General features: G+C 29.1%; 1 protein-coding gene across 2 annotated transcripts in view; it reads left to right on the top strand.

Annotated features, from left to right (window-relative positions):
- Exo70 (exocyst complex component 7) overlaps positions 1-24667 on the top strand; it is a 51620-nt gene that overhangs the window by 9237 nt on the left and 17716 nt on the right. For both annotated transcript variants that reach the window (XM_075368747.1, XM_075368748.1), the window contains 6 exons: positions 372-537; positions 3313-3506; positions 6512-6629; positions 8838-9070; positions 15714-15778; positions 23849-23952. In XM_075368747.1, coding sequence (XP_075224862.1) covers positions 372-537; positions 3313-3506; positions 6512-6629; positions 8838-9070; positions 15714-15778; positions 23849-23952 — 880 coding nt within the window. The remainder of the gene's footprint in view (positions 1-371; positions 538-3312; positions 3507-6511; positions 6630-8837; positions 9071-15713; positions 15779-23848; positions 23953-24667) is intronic.

Genomic DNA, 24667 nt, shown 5'->3' with positions numbered 1-24667 from the left:
AGAAAAACTAAACAAAAACGATATCATTGTTGCTGGAAGCATGCCTTATTTAGTATTATAAAGGTAGATACATGGAACTCTGCTTTCTATTTCACCATAGCTATCTCTTTTTACAATTAAATAGTATCATGTTTCTTGTTTTACCAATTCTTGCTCTCTAATTATTTAGTTTCAGTTTAAGAAAACCAATGTATTAAAATGTTTTTCATCTAAAATGAATCAACAATTTTCATTAGTTTAAATAATATCAAGCAATTTTAGGGAGGTAAATTTATTTTTACATTGCTTAATTGTAGCTTATATAAAGTTCATTCAAACTATTGTTTTTAGGAAAATTGTAGAATTATATTATGAATTTTTTTTTTTTACAGGAAATCAATAATTTGAAAATATTAAAGGATCATGTTGATCGTAGTAGTCAGCTAACCAAAGGGATGGTTAGCATATTGTCTTCTTTTGAACACAGACTTGCAAGATTAGAGGAAACAATATTGCCTGTTTATAATGAGACTGGAAATCTTCAGAGATGTCAGCAGAGTATCCTTTTATTATTGTTTTTATTGTTATTATTGTTATGTATAGACTTAGCTTTTGTTCATGTTATTTAAAATTCACTGTTAATGAGAATCGTTAATTTTCATTTAAATTAGGACTTTTAAAATTAAAAGATCTTTGGCTTCGGTTGGATTTACACTCAGCTTCTAATGATTCAGCAGCTCCATACAGTTCCTTACAGATGCACTCAGCTCCTGTTGGCATTACTCAACTCTTTACATTTCACTCAGCTTCTTTCGGATGCACTTGGCTCCTAATGATTCAGCGGTTCTGTACAGTTCACACAGCTCCTTTCAGATGCACTTGGCTTCGGTCAGCATCACTCGGCTCTTTACAGTTCACACAGCTCCTTTCAGATGCACTAGGCTCCTGATGATTCAGCAGCTCCATACACAGTGTATAGTGAATCAAATAAAAAAAAAAAATTACAATAAAGAAAGAAAACTTGTATTATAAACACAATGTTTTTATAATTACATTTGGAAAAATAAAACATTACGTAAACATAATATTACTAAAAAATAAGATAAATTACATTATGTAAAGAAAACATACTGTAAACACAATGTTTTTATAACAAAAATTACGAAAACGTAAGTGTAAACTGAATAACAACATTGAATGACATGGCGGAAATCAGAATGACGGCAGCGTGGTAGGAGGAGTAGGCTATAGTAAAGGAATGTTCAAATCATCTGTTTCTCTTGGAAATTGTTACAGAAATTAGGCCTATGAGTAACATTTTATAGCCTAATTATACTATTACCCTATATTACTAAATAAATTGAGTGTAAGTCATTTTACACAGCAGCGGCTGATAGCAATACATGAAGCTTACTATTACAGCAAAATGCTGTGGGACTCACTTTTCACTGCCATAATTTAATGGCAAAATGCATCTAAAGGTTAATAATTGAGTTGTTAATATTTATTGCAGTTATAAAAATTCATTTTTATTAAATATTATAAAACTGTGTTGTAGATTTATACTTTACAACTTGTACATGTACAATGTATTTGAAAATTGAAAAAAAAAACAATATAGTTTCCTGGCTTTGCTGAAAACTATTCTGGAGCATTATTTACGTGGAAAATTATTAATTAAGAAGTCCCTAGTTTTAATAACTTTGTCAGTTTGCTTTCACATACTTTCAATTAATTTTATTACATCAAAATTTTTAAAGTTTTTGCTTTTAGAATCCCAAAAGCAAATTACTTAGTAATTTTTTTACAAAGAATGTTAATCAGTGTTGGTGCCAATCTTGGGGTACAGGATGCATGGTGACTGTTGTACCCCTTGCTCCTTTGATCCATTGAAACCAAAATTAAATGGATAAACGAACCATATTGAGAAGTGATCATACAAAATTTCATAAAGATCAGTTTAACCAGTCTGAAGATATCAAGCAAAATGATAATTGGAAAAAAGACCAGAAAAATTAGGTTTATTCCTCACCTTTGAATGAATTTCTAAAATATATGTTACCAAAGTAACAGTAATGAAATTGAATAATCAACTTAATACAAGAATGTGACTTTTATTCATAAACAGGAAAAATGGTGGGGGCACCACTACCTAAGTGGCACCTAACTAAGTGGTAACCTTACCTATCTAAGTGGCATTAAATAATGTGAAAAAATCCACCAACTCTTTGATAAAAATTTTGATATGGGATCCATGAGGTTTCTATCTTCCTGCCTCCTTGACTAAGTATGACCAAAATTGAATGGCATCATTTCTTCATACACAGAAATCATTGTACCATCAGTTTGTCCAGTTTGGAGATATCAAGCAATAAACAGGTCAACATACATATATCTCTGAGACCACATTTTCAATTTTTTAGAACAATTTAATTTGATGGAGAGAACAGAAAACAGAGCTAAATGTTTGCAAGGCAAAACTTGCCAATGAACCATTTTCTGACCTATGTATATAAACTTTTTTTGTATTTTTGGTTACACAATCATCTCCTGAGAGATTGCTGTACAATATGGAATCACTTATATATACAAGGTGTGATAAAATGTATGAAATATATATGTAAATTTGTGAGGTGTGATTTTTCACACCTTGCTATTATTTGTATATATATATCATTAGTTGTAGCATGTAGCATTATGTAGTGACTTCAAAAATTGTTTTCTTCATTCTCTGTTTTGATTCATACAAGATTGGAAGAATATAATTTTTAGATTATAAAGCATTTATGATCAACAATTGTTCAAAAAAAGTACAATATTATGAAGGGATGAAGAGAGAATTCTCTTAACATTGTTCATACTGTATGAAACAGATTGTTCTTTATATTAGTAGATGAATTTTTCAAGGTGAAATTTGTTAACATTTTTTATTCTATTTTTATATCTTATGTTACTGAAAACATCAGTCTAAATAAGCCTTAAAACATGTTTAACTCATTTTAGGATAAAAAAATATATATAAGTGAATAAACAATTACTCAAATGGGAGGTGTAATCAAATGCATGTGGAATTGTATCTAGAATAGGTTGCTTGCGCCTGTTCCCTAATGATTAATTAAAAAAATACTTATTTATGATATGAATGTGAATAGTTATTTATTCATTTATGAATTGTTTAAAATGTAGGCTTAGAAGTTAATTTGGTATAGATTTGTATTAAAATAGAAATCTAAAAATATAAAATTTTAATTTCAATTTATACCATATTATAAAGTGTTTTAAAATCAGTATCACAGTTATTTTCCTTAACCATTAATACTTTTTTCAAATCAGATATTGAAAAGACATTAAGTGCATTGGATCATGTGATTGCCTATTATAGTGTTGCACAAGAAGTAGAGAGCATTGTAAGAGGTGGCCCTTCTGTCTCTGGACTTGATGAGTTTCTTGCTGCTATTTTAAAGCTACAAAATGCTTTAAATTATTTTGAAAAAAACAATCCTCAGAGTGTAGAGTTGGAAAATGTTGTAAGTATGTAAAAGCATTTTTTTAAATATTTTCTATTTATTTCTCTCTCTTATATAAAACTCTCCTCTCTATTCATGTTTACTATGTTGCATCATCTCATTTTTATCTGCATTTTTTTATTGTTTATAATAACTTATTTTAAAAGCGTTTATATATATTATATACGTTTATATATATATTCATAGCTCAAAGGAAGTGGAATTGCTAACAACAAATTGAAAAAACTGAAAAGCAATTCAAATTTCAGTTAGTGGATTTAGAAACTGATGAAAAGATAACATGATTGGGACTTGGGTCCCTCCTTTCTATATTCCATCCTTTTTATATTCCATCATTATATTATTAAAATCTTTTTTTTCGGAGTAAGGACTCTATAATCATCAAGCAAATAATGTAATAAATAGCAAGTGATAATTAAGTAATAAAAAATGAAAAGTTTATCAATTCTTTTGTTTGTAAGCAAATAAAAGGTTCTGTTTGACCCTTTTTTGTCAGACTAATCTTAATGTTGAATTGTGATTTATTTTTATGTTGATATGGAATTTCTTTTTCTTTAGTACTAAATTTGTAGCCTTAAAATTGTGTCTTCATTTTGTCTAGAATCAGATTAAATTTTTCCTTATTGTCTTCAAATTTTTGTCATCTCCCTCTATGCTTTAATATAATATGAAATTCCAAGAATTTTTTGCTAAATAATCTTTCATGAAAAAGTCCAGGAGGTGATCATTGAACAGGATGTTACTCTGCATTGAAATAAATATTGTTAGTTAGATTTGGGCCATACTAAAGCAATAGTTTTTTAAAATCTATAACAATGAAATATGTCAGTGATATTCTTTAGATCTACAAATTTAGTCTAACAATCATGTAATTATTTTTGGTCCTTTGAAATCTAATGCAGACTCATTGTCAGTAGACATTCCGACAATTATCTTCATTTCATGTGCTCTGGTTTTGACTTGATATTTGCCATCTGGCATTAATTCAGGTTGCAGCTTTTATTTCTGAATTAGCATCTACTTTTGGCCACTACACTTAAATGTAACTATCCTCATTACTAAAATGTTTCAACTAATTGTCTAAAAGAAATATAACCTAGTAATAATTTTAATTCATTTCTTTGTTTGATATTATTCAGCTGTTGAGTACTACCCAATGTCATTGCCGTAATGCCATCTTTCATTCTGTAATATATGAGGATTGTTTAATCATTAAAGGGACAAAAAACAACAGCAGGAAAACTATTTAATATAATAAACTGAAACTGCCTGTTGTAAAGAATGTCAGCTGTTCAAAAATAATTTCCATCATTATAATCTTTTTTTTTTTTAAATGTATTCTGCTTGAAATGTGTTCAGTGGAAGAACAGTGTGCTATGATAAGATTTTTATTTTCTAAAGATGTAAAACTGGCTGAAATTTACTTGCGAATATTAAAACTATATGTTAATTGTATTAACCAAGCAAATTTTTATAAGTGGGTTGAAGAGTTTAATTTGGGCAGAACAAGTGTCACCAATTTTTATCAAAATGGAAGACCATTGGAAGTTTCAACTGACGCTTTGCAAAATTGCATTATTTGCAAGGACAGATGCATAAAAATTTGGGAAATTGCTGAAATTTTTAATGTTAGTACTGCTTCTATCCATTCCATTATCAATTATAAGCTAAATTACTGTAAAACATGTTCAAGGTGACTTCTAAGACAGTTTGGTCAAAATTACAAAGAAACCCAAATTCATATTTGTACAGAACTTAAATGATGGCTGTTAGTGAAAAGTAATGCTTTTTTAGATCGCATAACAGTTCATGAAGAAATTTTGATTCATCATTTTGAATTGGAATCCAAATGTTAAAGTATTGAATACAAACATCCAGTTCACCCACCAGGAAAAAGTTGAAAACTTACTGTGTCAGCCGGTAAAGTGATGCTGATGATGTTTTGGGGCTATAAAGGCCCAATTTATTAAGATTATTTGGCAGAAAAGTGTACAACAAATAGTGATTATTATTGTGATATGACAGAAAATAAAGTGAAATTTGCAGTGTGGAGGCTACATCATGATTCTCTCCCCAAGTGCATAATTCTCCATGACCTGTTGTCTCCATACTTGCACAATACCGCTCAAAATATAGAAACTATTCAAAAGTTGGTTCATGAGGTATTGCCGCATCCACCTTTTAGTCCTGATCTCACCCCATCTGATCACCCCATATTTTTGTTTGGTTCTCTCAAGAGTTTGTACATTGCACAGAGTTTAGCAACATTGAGTTCGTCAAGATTGGAGCAAAAGAATGGCTCAGAAACCGAGATGAACAATTCTTAACGTAGCCAGAATTATGTTGAAAAGTAACATTAATTGTCATTGAATTAATAATTTTTCTACAGTTATTTGCTCTTTAATTCCTGAGTGATCTTTATACATTCTAAAAGAATTTTTGTACAACCATTACATCTAGGATTTTCATTTAATTTAACCCGATCACTTGCAAAGATTTTACAGTAATTCAATAATCTAACTATTCTACATGTTTCTAAAAATAAGAAAATTTATGTCAGAAGTTTGTATTGAAACTACATTTAAAACTATTTTGTTCAAATGATACTTTTTGAAGGTTTATGTTACACACTTATTTGTAGGTTGAATGATGAATTTGTATTCATTAAATGATATTTATTACTTTATTATTTTGATAAATAATGTACAATGATATTTTCATTGAATTGTTTAATTTAGTATTAAGTTTGGAAAAGGTCAAACAGATGTTATAATAATTAACCTAAAAAAACATATTAATTTCAAACATTGTTAAATTCAAACTTTGCAAAATTGCTTTTGATGTAGAATGAATAAATTGCTTGACAAAAGAGAACAGTGGAAGGAACATTCAAGGATACAGCTATAAAATATCAACTATATCTAAATTTAATATTGTATGAAGCCATCATTTTGTAAAATATTTTCTGGTTTCATTAATATTTTTTTGCTTTCTTTTTTTTTCAGTCATCATTGTTTAGTGCCGGTGGTGATGCATTAAACAGAGAATTTAAAGAGTTGCTGCTAAAACATAGTCGTCCTATACCACCTATAACATTGTTGGATTTGGTTGCCAGTGATGAGGGTAATGTAATTACTATTATTTAATTTATATTATAATAATATTATTATATAATATTGTTGCATGATCACAGTTGGACAAGAATATTGAGAGACTAGCAAATTTCTTATAATACAATTTATTACTCTAGAGACATATAAAGAAAATAAATAATAATAATAATACTTGAATGAGTATTATAGTACTAGTACTAATACAAATATGTATATGTAACATACAAAAGAGTAATTCAAATAAAAAGGACAAGATTTGTTTAATGACAGTAAAATTAATAAATTCCAAAATACCCTTCACTTTCCTAAAAATGTTATAATGACCGCCGCTAGAAATTAATATTGCATTAACAACAAGATAACACCAGTCTAAAGTTTGTACAGTCTACTTTCTGCAAGTATTATTACTTTTACCATTTGCAATATAACTACCCTACACTTTATGAGTGATAGAATACTCCCACTTGCACTACTGTTTACCAATAACTCGCCAAACAACTTCCTGCATTCAACACTGTCCACACTGGAATACTTTTGGCATACTCTTCACTTGTTGTTACCACACGCTTAACTGAACACAATCACCGAACACAGCCTCACTACTACTTTTTTATCATGAATGTACTGAACATGGCCTCGTTGAACTCTTCTGACTCTCCACTAGTTCCTCACCAAATTACTGACTTCCGCTAGTTCCATTATTCATTTTCCCTGGTCTGTAGAAGTAATACACCTGCCTCATCCCTTTAATTGTTGAAATATGATAATTTTCATCGTCCGTACCCTTACGTTTTTTTTATAAATTCTTATTCTGGTCCGGTAACCTTTCTGGTCAAACAGCAGCCTTTGGAGGAATCATCAACTGTGTTACAAAGATCATATTGTTAATTGGACCCGTTAGTCTAAGAAAATGATCCCTTTTAGTTCCTTCTGGATTCTTCTTTTCATTAATATTTTCTTTTTCTTCTTAATTAGAAGAAATCTGTCACTCTGATCCATTACACTGGTCCTGTTGCTGTGTATATATATATTGTATATGTAACTCAACTTGATCTACCAAAGTACATAATTAAATAAAGTAAAATGACAGTCATCTTACTTTTCCATAATGTCTACAATAGTACTTTTGTAGCAACCCACATCCTCAGTTCTAATTCTTTATAAATTGTTTGTTACCAAATTATACACCTAACTCAAAATGATAATTCAAATATATAATATTAAGATTAAAAATTTAAAAATTATCAAATTTATATATTTTTTAAAAAGGAATAAAAAATGTTAAAAATTAATATTAATTAAAATTATTGAAATTAAAAGTTACGTATATAAAAACTTGACATCAATTATAATAAAATAAAATTAAATTAAATAGGATAAAAACAAAATGTACTACTTGTTTGGACAGCCAATACTATAATTCTTATTATAAATGTAATAATAACATTTCAGTAATTAGGCATAATGTACTGACAAATTTGAATAAATAAATGAAATAGATGTAAATAAGAAGAAATAAATGAAATAGACAGTATTGGCTGGCCAAGCAAGTAGCATATTTTGTTTTTGTCCTATTTAATTTTATTTTATTTTACTTGAAATCATATTTTTATATATTACTTTTAATTTCAGTAATTTTAATTAATATTAATTTTTAAAATTTTTATATTTCTTTTTTAAAAAAAAATTATAAATTTGATAATTTTTAAATTTTATATATTATATATTTGAATTGTCACTTTTAGTTTAATTTGTAATTTGGTAAAAAACAATTTATAAAGAAGAATTAGAACTGTGGATGTGGGTTGCCACAAAATTACTATGGTAGACATTATGAAAAAGTAAGGTGAATGTCAGTTTACTTTATTTAATTATGTACTTGGGTGTGTCAATTTGAGTTATATATTCAATAATTATTAATTCAGAGGTGATATGGGTCTTTAAAAGATAGATTTAAAAAAATTATTAATAATATATTATATTTTTTCATAAATTATAGAATTATTATGTTAATGTATTTGGATAATAAGATATATAACATTTTCACATTATTAAGCATTAGATATATTTTTTGTTACTCTTCTTATTGTTTAAATTTCTTTAAATTTTCTTTCTTAATAAAAAAAGAAAACAGTTACACATTGTTTTTATACACATTTTAATATATTTTATTGTTTATAAAATTATTATAAAATTATAATGTTTTTGTTATTTTTAGAGTTGGTGACAGATGATTCTTCTGTCAGTTCATATACACAGTTCCCAGAATCGGTTGGTGGCCAGTTGACTGCAATGGCTGATTGGTTGATAGCCCAATCAAGAGATGAATTTATGAATGTTTATGCTAGAATTCGGGCTACTGTTATGTTAAAGTCATTACAGTTATTAAAAGAGCAACAAAGAACTGGAAGTGGTGGCAGTGTCCAAGGAATGGCTTCTTCTCCAGTCACTGTCAGTACAATTCATATACTTCATATCAATTTCATTTATTTATTCACATTTGTCAGTACATTGTAATGCCTAATTACTGAAATTTTATTATTACATTTAATTTTTCATCAGAGAATTAATCAGGCTTTATTTTAGTTAGTGGTATTGTATACAGTATGTAACAAAAACATTTACCTGGCTATTCATTTTCAGATTATATATGTCAAAATGAGCAAAACATGTTTTTGAAAAGAAATAGTGGTTTCCATTTAATTTTCCTTCTGTCCACCATTTTATGTTCTGTAAAGAAAATTTTTTTCAAGATGCATCAAGGAATCTTAATAATAAACATGTTTATCATTGATTTTCTCATTTGGAAACACATCACAAATATTAAAATGGCAATCAGTTTCATAATCTTTTATATTTTGGTAATCAAAATACCTTTTTATTAACGAAAATGATAAATTTTCATTGTAAATAACATTGCTGCTTATTTTTGAAAATCTGTTGACTAACAACTGAGTTATTGCTAAAAACTGATAATATAATTTTCATCAGATTTCACTTCTTGGACTAAAATTAATTAATTTGATCTTGCTGATTTTTAATTCTTTTAATGATAAAATTAAGCTTGCTGTAATTAATCAAACTTGTGAAAAATTATTTATGTTTTGAGAAGATCTGAGCAGGTTTGGGATTAGGAAACATTACGAAGGAAAAAATAATAAAACACATCATCATTCAACTGGCGATACAAAGTTGTATACATTTTAACACTACACAGTTTTATGTTCAAACAAATAATACTAATAAACAATTCAAAATTGCAATCCAGTTTAGATTCATGTAAATGCAGTATAATCGTTGAAAATAATATTGAAGAAAGGCTGTTACCAGTCAATGACGAAAAGAGATAGTCCACAAAAAAAATAAATATGAAAAAGATTAAGAGATAATAACACCATAAACAATTTAACATCATTATAGCTGAGCACTATTTGCGATAAACAATATAAGAGCCACAACTGGAAGATAAAAACGTGTTCTTTGAAAAACAATCCAGATAACCTTGCCAATACAATAAATAAACATTAACAGTTCCAATTCAGTTTTTACATTTGTCTAAAACAAAAACATCAGCTGATACCAATCACTAAAAACAAAGATTTAATAGGCCTTGATTTTCAAACCAAAAACTGAATAGTTCACATTCCAAAATTCTTTTTATTTATTTAAAAGAAATTGAATAAATAACTATTAATAATGAACAATTTTCAGACATTTTTGCAGATCTCCCTTAACATTGGCTTATGTGAAGATTATATTTATCATTGTAGGAAAACAGTAGAATTTAATCAACTCTGTACAGTTACAAGCAGGCAGGAAATTAATTTAATTTTAACCAGAATTTAAATAGCATAACTATTAAACAGACGTAGATAATTGCATAAAATTTTTACTCAGTTTCCCTGTAGCAAATCTTTGAAGTGGCTTCCATTAAGTGCAATACACTGCAATAGTGGACAATGTAATGATTATTTTACTCATTCAAAAATCTGATGTAGCTTTGATACATTGAAAATCATCATTTCTCTTCACAACAACTAAGAGCAGTGAAATATTGTAAACCGTACTTTTTAAATGTTCCCAAAGATAAAAATCTACCTTCAGTTCACCTGGTCTCCAAAAGTATATGATTGGTTTATAAAATAAGGTGTCATTTTGTTTATAATGGAAAGATTAAATTTTATCCAGTAGAAAGTATTTTGATAAAATTAACAATTACTGAATTATAAAAGTTAAAAAAATTGATATGGTCATCATTTTGAAATTTGTTAACGTGTAATTTTTTATTATTATAAAAATTTTATGAAGATGGCTAAGTATGTTAATTTCTCAATTAGCTTTTGAGATATAAATTAAAATATAAATAAATAAAATGGCTAGTAGTAGGAAAATAAAGGGGAAATCACCATTTTGATACAAAAAATTTTCTGTAGGAAATTTTTTCACTCACTGAAGTAAACTTGATCCAGAATTTCAATACTGTTGTCATCAACAAGAGAACGAAACCAACAATACTGTAAACATTTTTCGCAGTCTACTTCTTTCAGTCTTGAACAACACCAATGCGATAAGCATACAACTGTAATTTTTTAGTAGCCTTGAAAGCTGTAGATAGTGAAAGCCCCACCTGAGAAGATAACTCTGTGAGTGATTTTCTGGACAAGAGAGTCAAATGTTCTTTTAACATCCATCAGAACTTCTGCTGTTAACAGTGACAGTTGACTTGTAATTTTACAATCATGTCCACTCCCAGTCTCACAAAATTTATTAATCAAGTGCGATATTGCCAACTTATTAAGAACTGAAGAATTGGGAAATTTTATATGAAAGTCGTCTTTTACTCGTTCATAAGATTTATACGCACAATAAGTCTCAATACTAAACGCACATTTGTCCTTGGAAAATGATTTGGTTAACACAATAGAGATGAATTTATACTGGTATAGCACTAATGCGCAAGAAGGTCATTTAAACTGTTACAAGCTGCTAACCATGAGTATAGTATTGCCAACTGAAATGTTGGGAGAAAAATAAAATGTACGTATGTGTGACTTCTACCTTCTTAATTTTAGGGTTGCATTCTTTTTGAAACACCCATTATTAATTACTTATTAACATGAAAGTGCTTCCATTATCTTAAACAAAATAAGTACACATTCTTTTATGATGAACTCAGATATCCTTTTGCATATGTTTTAATTAGGAAGATACAGTGGATGAAATAATGTAAAAAAAAAAAATAGATTTTCCAGAAACTGAACCAGTAAACTAGATTTTAGTGAATATAGAGTTTAGCATGATAATTACTACTTACACACTGTGGACTATATACTGTTGTGGAGGATTATGCAAAACTAATATACAGAACATTGGCTAAAGACCAATAATTTCTTATTATATGTATTAAAAAAGGATATAGTATAATGGGATTTTTTCAATTACTTAATTGGCACTGAATTTGGTTATGGTTATGTAGAACTAAAGAGTTCTGTAATTTATGTACATATATATTTTTTTTTATAGACTGCAGGATTTTGTAGGCCTTTTTTCCAGTTTGTGTTGTAACAGTTTTAAAAACTAATGAATCTTATGCATTATCCAGTTTTAAAGTTGTACAATCTATAACACAGTTATCTATTTTCATATACTATCGAACTCAAAGTTGTATAACGTATAAAACAATTTACCTGCTGCTGTAGTATAAAGTAAGTTAACTATGGATTATATTTGTGCTGTAAAAATGTATTAACTGTAGAAACAAGGTGTATGTTAATTGCTTAATATTTCTGTTATGTTTTAATAAAGATTATTTCTTTTAGTCAATTCAGGTGGCTGAACATGTTATGTAGAAATAATATATTGGTTAGCATGTTCTATACAGTTACTTAATAGTTAATAATTTGAATTTTGTGTTATGTTTAAATAAGTAAAATAGTATTTGAGGTTTGATAAAAAAATATATAGAATTTTTAAATTCCCCATGCTGTATAAGTCCATACAATAAGTCCACACAATTTTTTTTATTGTGATGATGCACTTGTCCCTAATGTATATTAACGTTGGTAGCCATATTGAATGCATAGTTTATTGTTGGCTTTCAAAAAGGCTACATGTGATTTTATATGGTTAGTGATTTTTAACTTGTTGAAAAAATTAAACCGAGAATTTGCAGTAAATTTTTTTTTAAGAATGGACTAAAGTGCAGCACTGAATTGGAAATGTTGAATTTGTTTTTGGTGATAATTCTATGAATAAAACAAGCATTTACAAGTGGTAAAACATTTCCAAGAGGGCCGTGAAAATATTGAAGATGTTGAGCACCCTGGATGTCCCAGCACATTAACAATTGATGACAACGTCAAAAAAGTGAAGAAAATGATTATGGACAATCACCGAGTCACGTCAGGGAGGTTGCTGATGATATTGGCATCATCAGTTTTTTTTTTGATGTTTTAGACGTGAAATGTGTGAAGCAAAATTTGTTCCAAAATTGTTGAATTTAAACCAAAAGCACTACAAATGAACATTGCTCAGGAGTTGTTGAATGAAGTGAACGATAATCCACAACTGCTCAAACAGGTCATAACTAGTGATGAAACATGGATGTACGGGTATGACATCAAAACTAAACCCCAATTATCCCAGTGGAAGCTTCCTGAAGGATCAAGACTGAAAAAAACTTGTCTAGTTCAATCAAATGTGAAGGTTCTGATCACTGTGTATCCTTCGACTTACAGCTTAGTATATCATAAATTCTTGCCACCTGATGTTTGGTCAGTAAGGAGTTCTACCTGGAAGTTCTATGCCATTTGAGTAAATCATTCCAAAGAAAAGGCCCAGATTTATGGCAAAACAATTCATTGCAACTGCACCACGATAATTGCACCTGCTCCCACTTCATTGCTTGTTTGTGAATTATTGGCCAAAAACATTACCGTTATGAGCTTCAACCTCTGTATTTGCCAGATATGGCTTTCTGTGACTTCTTTCTATTTCCCAAGCTGAAAATAATCGTGAAAGGATGATGTTTTGCCAATATTGAAGAGAGAGATAAAGGCGAATTGCTGAACAAGCTAAATGCTATACCGAAAATTGCATTCCAGAAGTGCTTCGAAGCACTGGCACAAATTTATTATATCTGAAGGGGAGTACATTAACTGTGACAAACTCAATATTGATTGATAAACAAAAATATTTTGAGAACTAAAATTCCACATATTTTTTATCAAACCTTGTATAAAAAAAAATGAGAAGAGCATATTCCAAAATATAATTCTAATTGGGTTTTGAAAATAAAAACCAGTTTCTCTTGTAACATGGTGCATGTACAGTACTTGAAAGTAATTTACAGCCTTAGCTTACCTGTAATCTACAATCTTGCATATCTGTTGCCTATTTTGTTCATTGCTTGTAAAGCAATGGTTGATAAAGTATGGAGTCTGTTGTTAACTGTCAGCGACATGGTATGATTGAATTTTTTTGTAAGTGAAAGGATGTATTCCTGCTGTAATCCACTAATGTTTGTATTTATGATAATATTGTTATGAGTGACAGCATTGTAAATGACTGGCCCAAAAGCCCAAAAAATTCAAGAATGTACTTTCAAATTGAAAATCATGATTTGTGTTTTGGGATCATAAAGGAATTCTCTTGACAGATTTCACAAAATCTGTAACTATGATAACATCAGAACCTCATATAAAACGTTGTTACAAGGATTGCATTACATTGTTACCAAATGACTCATTCTTTTCTTAAGTAAAGAGCTGGCTGACACTCAGAATTTTGAAACCGATGCATTTCAAATTTCACGTTTGTTATACCAGATGGAAACTTTGTTGGCAGAGTTCTTTGACATGCAATGTACAAAGCAAAATCGTGTGGTAGTAAGGTAAGTACCTGAGTATAGTAGTTAGCTAGATGGAGAAATATTATGGTTATGTAGGAAATTTATGTGTACAATAAATTTTTTTCTGTATGCAAGGGTAATCAGATATAAATTGGATTTTTATTTTTGACAATTAGTAGTACAGAATAAAAATTCAAAACATCTTTTTGCTTTTCTGTATATTTTTTCTGAAATTACACATTTTTCTGACCTTGTCAGGAGCTTGTGGATTCCTTCTTCATAAAGTTTGAGGATGTATCATGAGCAAGTTGCACGTGACCTCCTCTCTTCTTTGTCACTCTGGAATCAATGTCTTCCTACTGCCTCTATGGTCCAAACAAAAATAAATCACGGGGGGGTAAATCTCGAGTGTAAGGCAGATATCCTAGGGTTCACTATACATTTTGTCCAGTTTATCTTGAGATCTAATGTCTGTATGAGGACTGACATTGTTGTGAAGGAGAATCACATCTCTGATTGGCTGACTGTGCATTTGTTTCTGTAGGTGCTTTCACTTCTCCAAGAGCTGGCAGAAGTATGCAGCATTCACAGGGCAATTTTGAGAGAAAATTGACAGAAATTTGCCTTTCTAGTTTCAAAAGATGGTTTTGAGGACTTTTTCAGCTGGCAGGTGCATGTGTCTTACAGAGCTAGGCTCTATCCCTACACCACTTCATACTTGTTGATTTCAACTTGGAAACGTATTGATGGGATCATGTCTCATCACATGAAACTGCTTGATACAAAAAAGTTTTTCCGTCTGTCTGAAATTGATTCAAGAACTTTTGGCAGATTTTCTCGGCCTGTTTCTGATTTTGAATCAAAAGTCTTGGAACCCATCTCACACAGACTTTGTGAAACCCATGTTTGTTTGTGATATTGGACTGGATACTCCCATGACTGATACCTACTTTCTAAGCAGTTTCACCAGCCTGAAGGTACTGATCATCTTCATCTTCAATAAGATCATGAATCATTGGAATTTAGTCATCTGTCAATGACCCTCATATGTGTATTCCCACACCAATAATTTGGATGTTACTTTTGGATGAACCATTACATTATATCTAATGACAATTGATATTTTGTCTGTAAGTTTGGTATATTTTTTCTTGTTTGCTAATTGCATTACAAGAATCAGCATTGCTGATTAGGTTTAAAAGAAAAAGGTTAATATTTTGTTGATTATGTAAATGTTTGTTTTAGAGAACAAAGTTCCAGCACAAACATGAAACTCCTGGAAGACGGGCATCAAAGCGACTACAACAAGCGTAATTAACTTTTATGTTTATTTTTTATTATTCAATTGTTAATTTTTATATCTGTGGTTTTTTTATATTAATTTTATCAAAGACAAAAGTATGAAACATTTTACCACCAAGAATACAGAGTTCAATAATGCTTCTTACCTTATGCTTATAGTTATTTCATAAAAGCGCTTTCGAGGGTTTCCCTCATCATCAGTTAATAATTTTTTTTCTTTTGAAAAATAACATATTAAACTTAAAACATTAAAATTTTAACTTATAAAAATATGTAGTCATAAGAATTAATTTTTTTTATATGGCTAGGCCACACATACAGTACTGTACTGAAATAATTTGAATTTATTTAAATTATATAAATGTGCTGTTATGTATGGAGGTTTTGATAAGAAAGTCATTATCAGATTCTGTCTGTACATTAATCAAATTAAACCTTTGATCTGTTTTTTTATGCCGAAAATGAATATGAACTCAGAATCTTTCTATCACCCACCATTTTTGAAAAATTTTTAAATTTTAATTAAAGGATTTTTTCATTTTTCAATGTATAGTTAGCATTTTAAGCTCCTATATTGTATTTTATTAGCTCATTTTTTATTGTTTAACTTTGTTAGCATAATTTGTAAGCTATATAAATAAATAATACTAAACAAAGAATTACATCATATCTTAGTCGCATATTATGACATCATATTTAATACTGAAGGTGAGCCTTTATGGACAAGATTAATAATGTCTTTGCAGGTTAAAACATGCAGCTGAAAACACAACTGTGTTGTTTGTATTAAGCACTGGATTTAGGAATGAATTAATTTTGTTAAGTGTCATTGCTGTCTTAAGTTGGTTTACAGTGCAGTGTTATAATGCCTCAAAATTGTGTAAACGATGTGGATGCCTTTTGTTATGTATGTAGTGATTTTACCGTAAAATCAGATAAAAATAACATTACATCTCTAATTAAAAAAAACATATCATTTGTACTTTCAGTGTAAAATTGGTGATCATATAGTATGCTCCAGTTGTTCTGAATATTTAAGAGGATGGCTGAAAAGTACACGGAAGACTTTGCCATTTGGTGTACCTATGGTTTGGCATGAACCAAAGGATCATGTAATCGATTATTACTTTTGTTTAACAAAGGCATCTGGAATCTCTAAAAAATCTAAACCTACTACAGAATATTCTTCATTGCAATCTGCAATTAGGCCTGTACCTCACAGTGAAATTATTTCAGTCCCTGAACCACCTGTGAATGTGTGTTTCAAAAGCAGTGATGAAGAATCAGGCAGTACTGAAGAAGACAACAATGATTTTGATTTTGAATTATCTTCCTATAAGCCACATCTTATATCACAAGGTGAATTAAATGACTTTGTTAGAGATTTAAATTTATCAAAAACTCAAGCTGAACTGTTAGGATCAAGACTGCAAGGTTGGAGTTTACTTCATAAAAATACAAAAATTTTGGGCTTTCAAAGCTGACAAAAAGAACTTTCTCAGTACTTTATTGATAAAAATAATTTAGTTTATTGCACAAATATTGGTAAGCTTATGTTGCATTTAGGACAAGTTCATAAACCTGAGGACTGGCACCTTTTCATAGATTAGTCCAAGTATAGTTTAAAAGTGGTTCTACTACACAACGATAATAAATATTCTTTGATACCAATCACTTATGGTATTAATTTGAAAAAGTCATACAATGTGATGAAAGATGTTCTTGAAAAAATAAATTATAAAAACATAGCTGGAACATATGGGTGATTTGAAAGTTATAGCTATTTTGTTAGACATGCAGTTAGGCTATACTAAGTACATGTGTTTTCTTTGCAAATGGGACAGCAGAGCTAGGGATAAACATTATGTTACCAAAGAGTGGAAGAAACAAAGCAAATTAACTCCAAATGGGAAAAATATTATTCATGAGCCCTTAGTTGAACCCAAAATAATATTTTTACCCTTTCTCCATATCAAGCTAGGATAATGAAAAATTCTGTAAAAGCAATGAAGAAGGATAGTCCCAGATTTTTGTACAACAGGCAAAAATTTCCGAATGTAACTGAAGGAAAAATTAAACAAGGAATATTTGTTGGTCCTCAAATAAGAGAGTTGGTCAAAGATAATGTATTTAGCTCAATGTTAAATGTAGAAAGTAAAGCGTGGGCTTAATTTAAAGACGTTTGCAAAAATTTTCTCAGAAAACAAAAATCCGACAATTACACAATATTGTTAATCAACTTCTTACTTCATACAGAGCTATAAGATATAATATATCTTTGAAAATACATTTCCTCCACTCACATGTGGACTTCTTCCCGGACAACCTTGGAGACGTAAGTGACGAACATGGTGAAAGTTTCCACCAAGACATTTTGGTGATGGAAAGTTACTATAAAGGGAAATGGAATATTAACATGCTATCCGATTACTGTTGAACATTAATTCGGGATGTGCCTGAGGCTATTTGTAAAAGAAAAGCATCAGCAAAATCATTCCAACACAGGTATGGCCATGCAAAATTATAAATTTTACAGACTTAATATATTTTCCTGTAATTTTTTTTGAAGCGTAATTTGTTTAAAACTAAGTGTGATAGAAAAATTGTATTTACCGATTTGTAATGCATGTAAAAAAGCAGTTCAAGAAATGATATCACACTTAGAGAAACCTAATTTGTTTTTATAAGATCTAAAATGTTCTGCAAACCTTACCCTAAATGATCTACTAGTTTTTCCAATATAAATTTTGTTACAATCATTGCATGTTGTTTTATAGATACCATACAAATTATTAGGATCATTATCATTATTATGGATTTTTAAATGTTTTATTACATGATTGTATGATCTATAAGCTATTTTATATTTTTTATCATTGCACTGCACACATTATAATGTTGTTAGTATAGGAATATTTTATATAAATATTTTCATCTACACTTATTATTTATAGGCATCAACATTGTTTCATTATTAGATTTTATTTTCTGTTTTTTTTTGTTTTTTTTTTTTTTTTATTTTTTTTTAAATATCAATTAATGCCATATTATATCCATTTTTTACTGCAGTAGATTTTGTAATATCTATTTCTGAATCTAGTTTTTTTTTTATGTGTGTAATGTATTGCTCTATTTAACTTGTTTGTAAATATATTAATTTTGTGTGCCCAAGGATGATTCAAACTTTGTTTTAATTTTATTACTTTTATTAATTTCTACATCAACATGTAAAAAATTTATTTTTCTATTTGTCAGTTTCAAAAGTAGATTTTAAATTATTATGATAGGAATTAATATTTTTTAAAATTATTAAGTGTTAATTATTTATAACAGGTTCGTAGACTACCAAAATATCATAAATGTATCGAACCCATAATTGAATTTTATAAATGTTGTAATACCGTATACTATTCTATTCTCAAATTCCCTATATAAATTTTGGACATAACAGCTGATAATCGAAATCCCAGGGTAAATCTTGTGTGTAAAATTCATTGTTAAACTCAAAATAATTTTGTTGACATATATAGTTTTGTCATAACTTATTATTTTAATATTTTTGTTTACTATTAAACTATTTAATTTGTTAAATAGATTGTACCCACTTTTTATAATATGCTTATTAGTTAAATTGATTTTTGATCTGAGTATTTTATCTGTTATTTTATTTTATCACACAAGATAATACTTTACGCAGTACAGTACTGTATGTGTGGTTAGCCGCATAAAAAAAAATCTTTATGACTACACATTTTTATATGTTTACAATTTTAATGTTTTAAGTTTAATGTGTGATTTTATAAAAAGAAAAAGTTTTATTAACTGATGATGAGGGGAAACCCTCAAAAGTGCTTTTATGAAATAATAATAAGCATCTGGTAAAAAGTATTATTTAATTCTGTACTCTTGGTGGTAAACTGTTTTATACTTTTGTCTTTGACATAAGTAGTACAGAGAAGAATATGGACAAATACAATTACAAAAAAAGAATTGATTCTGCTACGTTAATTAAGTTTATATCTTACTTAATTAATAATTTACATTACTGTAACATTTTTAAATTGCCAATTCATGAAACGGTATGTTTGAAAGTATTAATAAAAAAAAACCTTTTTATTTTTATTTGACATGTATTGCTAATGACTTTTACCAAAGCTAATTTTAAAGGTCTTTTCAAGTACTTTGAAAAATATCCTACAAGTTTTCCTTGAAAAATTTTTCGTTATTTAACGTTGAAAGGTTAGATTTCCGTTTTCAGTAAACAAAATATTACATTCAACGAGGCATAACTTGGTTCATATTGCATCTACAGAAATAAAAAAAACCAATATCTTTGTTAATTATAAGCTTCATTTTTTCTAATAATAATTTTTTTGATAAAACAAGGTATTTGAGTTATTCGTGAAAAATCATTCAGTGGTTGGATGAAAAATTAACATTGTCAATCACGAATAACTCAAAAAGTATTGACTACAAAAAATTTCTATAGAACATTTTTTTGCTTAGAATTTATTCCTCCATCAATTTCTGCAGTTGTTTTGTATGTAATAATTTTCACCCCTGAGAAGGTGTGGCATCCACCCCCAGGATAAAAGCAACTATAACTTTTGTTCCTTGAGCTATTTCCTAATTACTATCCAAATTTCATGTCAGTTGGTTTTGTCCATAAGAATTCTGAGCGAAAAACCGTAAAAAACTGGACTATTAATTCAGTTCAGTTCTAATTCAGTAAATCAAGCTAAATTTTTTAATTTAGTTTTTGGAATTTCTGTTCATCATTTTGGTTTAAAACACTAGCTCTGTTAACTTATACCTGTTTCTTTAATACCTTCAATCTGCCTTTTAAAGCATTAGCATTAGGATTGTCTTGAGCTATCCTTCTTGTAGCTAGTTTGCGTTTTAATCATTTAGTATTGTGTGTAGGGGAACAACTCAATAATATGATGTTAGATTTATCAAAAGAAAATGCTTATTCATGTCATAGATATTCATTGACTTAAAGGTTCTTTTCCCGCATAAAGGTACAGGGATGAGATGAGTAGGAAAGACTCATATTCTACATCAATTGTACACAATTGTTGTTTGATTTGGCCGGACCCATACCCAACTGCCTTTTAATTTCTGTATGAAAAATCTATTACAGATGGGTTGGTTGATAAGTGTTCCATTAATTTCACAGATGTTTAGCATTTATGCAAAGTTGAACTCTTTACTGCATATTTTTATTGGTCACTAATCTGGTTTTCTAATTAATCTCTGTGTAAAGTATTACATTACCGTAGTAAGTGATTAAATTAAAAATACTTCTTTTATGTTTTTCAAAAGAAGACAAAGTTTAGATTTATGAAAACCATTTTTATGTAACAAGATATATTATTAAAAAAATTGTAATAGCAGTACTAACTTTTGTTACATTTTCATTAGCTTAAAATCTATTGTTCCACTAATAATGTTGCTGAAATTCATTATTACTCTTTTTTATTCAATTTTTTTTATGAAAAGAATAGTAAAAAAAGAATTCTACTTCAATGGTTGGTTTAATCACTAAAGGATTATTCAAATTTACAAAAAAATATTCATTCCTTTGGTGAAGCACTCAGAAAAAAATAATTTTTTAAAGCATTTTAAAAGTTATCCTGAACCTCTGTACAAAGTTTTAAAACTTTGTCTTTGATAGTAGATGTGAAAAGTCGCCAAAGTTGGCTCATGTGTTTAAAAAAAAACTTCATTTGATAGGTTGAAAGAATGCATGTTATATAATTCTTATTTTTAATCGTGGGGAGTTTATCCTCTGAACTTCTTATCATATTTAAAAATTTTACATTTTTGATTTTTCCAGATGATTTAAGATTAATTTCTATTAATGTCCATTATTGTTTTTAATAAATGTTGTGTTTCTTTAAGTGCCACAAGTGTTTTTTAATGATTTTTGTAAAGGTTGGTAATCCTGCATTATTTGGATTTTGCTTCCATGAGCCAATTAGGATGGTGATCTTTAGAAGTTAAGTGTATCTGTTACTTTGTTGTTCATTGTGTATTCATCACCTTTGGACAACTGAAAATAGGTGTTTCCATATGCGCTCAGAACAGTGTTAATTTTAGAACTGTGATTATTTCTTGTTGAATACATCTCTAAGCACGGTGAATATTCACAGATAGTGAAAGACCAATTTTCTCTTAGATTTCCAGGTACACCAGTTTCTAATTGACATTGTGTAAGAACAGTAATTGAAAAATTTAGGGAGACAGTATCTTTAAAGAACTCTAAACAAAGTGGTAGACCATTAGTACTGAATAGAGAAAAATTGCAAGACATATTATCTGCGTTGCAACATAGTCCCAACAAGTCCATGTGCAGGTCATCCAAACAGAAAAACATTGGTGTTGCAACTTTACTCAAGACAGTTTGCAAGTTAAGTTTGATTCCATATAAAGTGAAAGCAGTTCAAACGTTATAAGCCACAGACTGTGGAAAGTGAATTTAATTTTGTGAATGGTTTCAACAGTTTCTACTGGACAGTTCTGACAATATTTTAGACTAGTTTTTGTAATGGCATGGTTCCATTTATCAAGATGTGTGCATGCACAGAACTCATGTTTATGATTTGCCGACAACTCACATGCCATACATGAAATTCCTCCACGTAACAAGATCAAGTCTGGATTACAGTATCCAGGAAAAAAATAATCAACCTGAAATTCTTTGCGGAAAGAATAAATTCAGCTCATTATTTTGAAATCATTCATTAGTTCATGGGAGAACTAACTGAAAATCAAATTAATAATGCTCAGATTCAACAAGACCACACATACAGCCAGCCAGTCCATGAAGTTAGAGTGAGTTAGTTTCAGAGTTCAAATCATTTCTAAGGGCTTTTGTAACCACCTTATTCTTCAGATTTAAGCCCACCAATTGTTACTTCTAGTGTTATGTAAAAAGTAATGTTTATCAAGGAAACCCCATACGCCTCCAGGAACTTGAAACTTTTATTCGTGATTTCTTCAACACATTCACATGAACAATTTGTAAGAGTCTTCAGGAACAAGAAGAAACACGTACTGATAGGTCTGGATGTTCAAGGGGACCATTTTTAATAACTACTGTAAGATAACTTATTGTTATCTTATCTATTGTTAACATATATTATGTGCTGTTGTAGTAATGCATGATAAATGTGTAGTTACTTTTCAAACACTGCATATATGTGTATCTATATATTTAGAAAATCAATTTTTTCCAATTCTTATTTTATATCCTGCTTAGTTTGAGTTTGAAACTGTTGGTATTGCATAGTTTTATACCTATCTTTAGCCATTTTATTGTTTTATATTATCACTTACCTGTTCCACTCATGATTTAATATCAATTGCTTGATAATTATTTTTTTAAAATAAGTGTCACTGTCTTGGAGTTACTAGGATATAAATGTACAGCTCAAATCCATTACTCTCCTCTTTCGATTGTCAGATAAAGAAGTGTGTTCATGTTTTAAAAAATGTTCTAACTAATCTTGCTCTCAGTTAAACAATTTTAACCACAAAGAGATTAGATAATATTCAGAATTGTAGCAATAAAACAGATTTCTGAAGTAGATGAAATGTGAGGTTAATATATTTAGTGAAAATGAGTATAATTTACACTTATTTTGAAAAGATTTATGTAGGTATGATTTTAAGCATTTCATTTAAATGTAAATAATAATAAATTAACATTTTTTACTTTAATTTTTTATATTGTAAAGTATTTATTTTATATTTAATGTATCTAGTAAACAGTGTTTATCTTGTAAAGAAATATTTACATTTTAATCATAGATTCTACCAACTCAGAATTAAGAATTGACAAATTGTATAGGTGAAATTAAATTGAAAGTTAAAAGTTTAAAAAAGTTTTAACTAAATTATTCACCCATGATATTAAACCTTTACTATGATAATAACGAATTATTATTTTGCATAACTGTTGCTATGTAGAAAGCAATTAAACAGCTGTAGTGAGGGAACACAGCTATAAAGTTTAATGGCAAGTATGTGGTGGTCTTTATAATTTATTACTTATATCAATTTACTTTTTGTAGGTTTGAAAAAAAGGCAAATAAAATGCTGTTGAAAGCATCACAGACGTTTGAACAGTCGACTGGTCTTACTTTGGGTGGTCGTCGTGCTGCTACTCTTCACCTCGGTAATTATTTTATATATATATATATATAAAATTATATAATTTTAAATAAATTTTACTATGTAAATTTATTTATGTATATATGTTATTTTCTGTTGCGGTCACCATTGTCATGGATTGGAGTATGATTGTTGTGTCAACCTGTCTAAATCAATCTCTCAGTGGTTGACCAGTTTCTGTGTCTGATGAGAAGGTGGATGAATTGATTCAAAATGACAGTCAATGCATCATCACCCAAAATGAATGTATAATGCATGTTAATGCACAATGTGGTTACCTGTTTGAGGTAGATGCCATGCAGACTCACAGAAAAGGACAAATAGCAATGAAAGGAATGTTGGGGACAGTTTTTAGATGTTATTTTGATGAAGAAATTGACTTCCTTTTCAATATTGTGATAAACCAAACATGGGTGTATCATTTTTACTTGGAAGAAAAACAGCAGAGGGTGGGGTACCAGCACTAAAAAAATTCAAAACATTCCTATGCAAAAAGAACTCTTGACAGTTTTCTAGGATTCCAAACACATTTAGGTATGGCTATCTGGAAGCTCGGTTTACTAAAAATTATATGCAGTACATAGAGGTGTTAAAACACCTTATGAGATGTGTCTGTCATGTTTGACAATCCATGAAACCATTAATTCTGCAACAGTAATGCTCAGTCACACACATCAGATGCAACCACTCTTGTGAAATTAAAATTTAACCTACTTCAT

This window comes from Lycorma delicatula, chromosome 6 (genome assembly GCF_047948215.1).
Source record: "Lycorma delicatula isolate Av1 chromosome 6, ASM4794821v1, whole genome shotgun sequence".
Classification (NCBI taxonomy): domain Eukaryota; kingdom Metazoa; phylum Arthropoda; class Insecta; order Hemiptera; family Fulgoridae; genus Lycorma; species Lycorma delicatula.
Note: the sequence above shows the minus strand (reverse complement) of the source record. Positions and strands in the feature narration are given on the sequence as shown.